Genomic DNA, 3,499 nt, shown 5'->3' with positions numbered 1-3,499 from the left:
CGCCCGGTGCTGCCACCACACCACTGGCACCCGCCGCAGGGAGCAGGGTCACCCTGGCACCCCCTGCCCCTCGCTGGGGACAGCTCCTCCCGGGATGGGGCTGCTGGGTGCTGGCTGAGTCGATGAATAAAACAAGCCCCTAAATAAAGCCCAGTAATGAATGTGTAATTTTCCACTGATAGCTGGATACCTACAGGGACGCAGCGCTTCCATCTCAGATGCTATTTTTTGTCATATAGTAATGCGTCTGCAAAGATAATTGCGCCGTTCCCTCAATAGCAGAGGCAGGAAAAGGCTGCGAGAGCCCAGACTTAGTTCTTTCGCCACCGGAGAACAAGCCCACGCCGTTCACCAGCTGCTGCTGGCTCTGCCCTGGCCCCTCGCCCCCCCGATGCTGCTGCGAGGTGCCCGAAGGGCTGCCGGGGTATTTATCGTAGGGGTTTAACTGCTTTGGTTGAGGCTGGTGTGCGGTGCTGACGGCCACAGGGTGCAGGAGGTTCTGCTCCCCCCTGCCCTGGGCTGCAGGGGCTCAGAGACCCCCCTTGAGAGGGTCCTGCTGAGGGGCAGTGCCCCCTGGTCGCCCAGCACAAAGGCAGGACCCTGCGGGGGGAGGCGGGCTGGGAGCTGCAACAGCAGTGTTCTTGAAGCAAAAAATAATTAAAACAAATATGAGGCCTTTATTGAGTTAAGTATGGACATGAATAATGCAGTCAGCGCACCAGGGAGTGCTCCCATCTGAAATTGGATTTCTGTCTGTGTGCCCTGCACCCCCAGTGTGGCTCTGCTCTGAACTGGTCCTCACTGGGCTGGGGGCGAGGGGAGGGCGAGGGAGGAGGGGCCCGCGGGAGGCTGGGGCTGGGAGATGGTGGAACGAAGTGGGTAGCGGCACATGTGCTGAAACTGCTGGTGGCTGCTGGTGTGGTTGGAGCAGCAGTCAGTAGGCTCCAGAGTTAACGCCAGGCTGAGGGGGAGAACGACTCGCCTCTCAGTGCTGCTTCTTCAGCCCGTGTGGCTCTGGGGAGGCCGAGATGTTTTGGGAAGGCTTGGAAGCCACAGAGGACTGACTGCAGAGGGACGTGGCCTCCTTGCTCTCCCAGGGCCTTGGAGACCTCACTGACCAACCACCCCCCTGTCTGCCAGCAGACGCTGCCCAGTTCAGCTTTCCTGGACAGAGGGGTGAGAGCCTCTGATGTTGGCTCTCGGCAAGTTTCGTGGGAATAACGAACCAGCTGGAGAAGAGGAGGTGGGTGCAGGGCTCCTGCCCCGGAGGGGCTGCGGCGGGGGCTCAGCCCATGCCCCGGGACTGCGGGGTCCCGGTGCCAGCCCCTTCCCCTCGTGGAGTTCTCTCCTTCCCAGCTTCCAGCAGGTGGTAGCACACTGCCGGCTCCACCCGCCGCGTCCCCAGCCCTGGCATTGTCCCCAGCCCTGGCATTGTCCCCAGCCCTGGCGTTGTCCCCAGCCCTGCCAGCGTCCCCAGCCAGGCGTCACTTGCCGGCGGTGCCATGCCCAGGCCTCGCCAGGCGCCACATGCCTCCAGCCCAGCACGAGGCCCCCCGTCTGTCTCGCCCAGCCCTTGCCTGGCTCCCCGTCACGCTGCCTGGGAGGTAGCTCTGGAGCAACAAAAGCTGCCCCCCCCCCAGCACCCCACGCTGCCTGGGTCCATGGAGAGCCCTGGCCAAGGGGGAGGCAGGCGAGGAAAGGCACCCCCTCCCCGCTCCACGCTGCTGGGTGCCCAGTGGGGGTCCAGAGCCCATTTTGGAGGCCCTAGAAACCTTGTTTTCTGCTGGCCCTGTGCACATTTCTGTTCTGGGTCTGGCAGCTCCTGCCGCACGCGGTGGCCGTGGCAGCGCAGTGCTGTGCCGCAGGCGAGTGCTGGTCCCTGGCAGCCTCCTCTCAGCAGCGGGGCTGGCTGCAGCCCCTGCCTGCGCTGCCAGGAAGGGATGCCCCCGGCACAGCCCATGGTCCCGAGGTGCCAGAGGCGCAAGTGTCCGAGCCAGCTTCTGCCGCGAGCACTGGGTCTCTCCTGCCGTCCCCTCACTGGGAACTGCGGCATTCAGGACCTCAGCGTCTCTGCCCGACCGCTGCAGCTCCTCTTCTGCCTCAAACCTGGAAGCCCTGCCCCAAACTGAGCCCAGGCAAACTCAGTACAGGTAGCAGGCAGCTCCGAGCACCCTGCTCCCTCCCCAGCCCGGCCCAGCTCCAGCGCCCTTTGTTATCTCAAGGGAACTCAACCATTTCTGCACCTTGTTTACTCACCCTGGTGCAGGGTGGAGGAAAGGCAAACACCAGCCCTGTGTTCACCACCCTCCCCTCCCTGTGAGCCTTGTCCTCCTCTCCTGGGCACTATCTGCCCTCTGCCCCACCACAGGACCCAGGACTCAGAGCCCTGCAGTGCAGAGCCCAGCCAGGACACCACCCCCTACCCCAGCCCTGCCCAGACCCCTCCAGGTACCCTGGCTGGTTCCTGCTCCCCAAACACCCCGTTCAGAAGGTCCCAGCAGCTTCTCCCGGGTCCGCTTCCGTGGCCAGTGAGGGGCAGCCGTGCCGAGAGGCCTGTTCCTGGGGAGGGTCTGCAGCTGGTCAGAGCTGCTGCTCCCAGCCAGGCACAGCAGTGTGCCAAGACACTCCATAAATCAGACTGCTTGCCCCTGCCAGGGAGCACCCACTCGCTGCTGGGAGAGGCCTGGGCACGGCAGGCGAAGGGCACGTGGCAAAACCAGGGGGTGCAGGGAGAGAGGAAGGCAAATTGCTTCCAGAGAGGGAGGAAGGTTGTTCCCCCAGGCCCTGGGGACCTTCTCTCCTGCTGCCATTCCCAAGCACTGGCCGAGCTGGCCCTTGGTCTCGCTCGGCACAGCTGCCTTTCTCTTTTTATCAGCTCGAAGTCAGGATGCAGAGGGAGCTGAGGCCTCCCACCTCTCACAGTCGCTGCCCAGCTGCAGCAGCCCCTGCCCCAGGAGCTCACCAGGCCAGGCTCTCCTTCCTGGCGATTATTCCCAGCCCTGCACGGCTGTGGGATGACGGTGCCATCCCTGCAGCCTGATGGCATCCACGAGGCAGCAGCCAGGGAGGAATTGCCACTGGCCCCTGTCTGTGCATCCCCCAAGGCTATAAATCCATGGAGGACCTGGGCTGGGGCCAATCACCCCGGTTTGAGTCTCCTGCCCCCCTCCTGCCCCCCCCCAGCACCGGGCTCTGCAGTGATGCTCTACGGATCCTCCTGACGTTTCGCCCCCGGTGCCCCCAGCGCTGCCTGGGCCGTGTCCTGCCCCAGCGCTGTCCCCGCCAGGTGCTGGCCAGACGTGTGACATGTGGCACTGCCTCCCCCCTCTCCTCCAGCCGCGATATTAAACCACTTAATGCTCTCAGCGAGTCCTTGAGCTCCGAGCGCCTTGGAGTGCTGTTGGCTTTGTTCAGAGCTTTGATGAGCTCAAGAGCTCGGAGGGGAGAGCGGGCTGCGCCGGGGGGGGGACACGCGGCTCCGTCCCGCCGGCTTCGGTCC

General features: G+C 64.2%; 1 protein-coding gene across 1 annotated transcript in view; it reads left to right on the top strand.

Moving 5' to 3' along the window:
• Positions 1-1,189: 1,189 nt before the first annotated feature.
• C2CD4C (C2 calcium dependent domain containing 4C) overlaps positions 1,190-3,499 on the top strand; it is a 17,249-nt gene continuing 14,939 nt past the window's right edge. The window contains exon 1 of the mRNA XM_035892353.1: positions 1,190-1,243. Within this exon, the coding sequence (XP_035748246.1) occupies positions 1,190-1,243 (54 nt within the window). The remainder of the gene's footprint in view (positions 1,244-3,499) is intronic.

The sequence above is a fragment of the Egretta garzetta genome, unplaced genomic scaffold (assembly GCF_000687185.1).
Source record: "Egretta garzetta isolate BGI_Z169 unplaced genomic scaffold, ASM68718v1 scaffold4, whole genome shotgun sequence".
Taxonomy (NCBI): Eukaryota; Metazoa; Chordata; class Aves; order Pelecaniformes; family Ardeidae; genus Egretta; species Egretta garzetta.
Note: the sequence above shows the minus strand (reverse complement) of the source record. Positions and strands in the feature narration are given on the sequence as shown.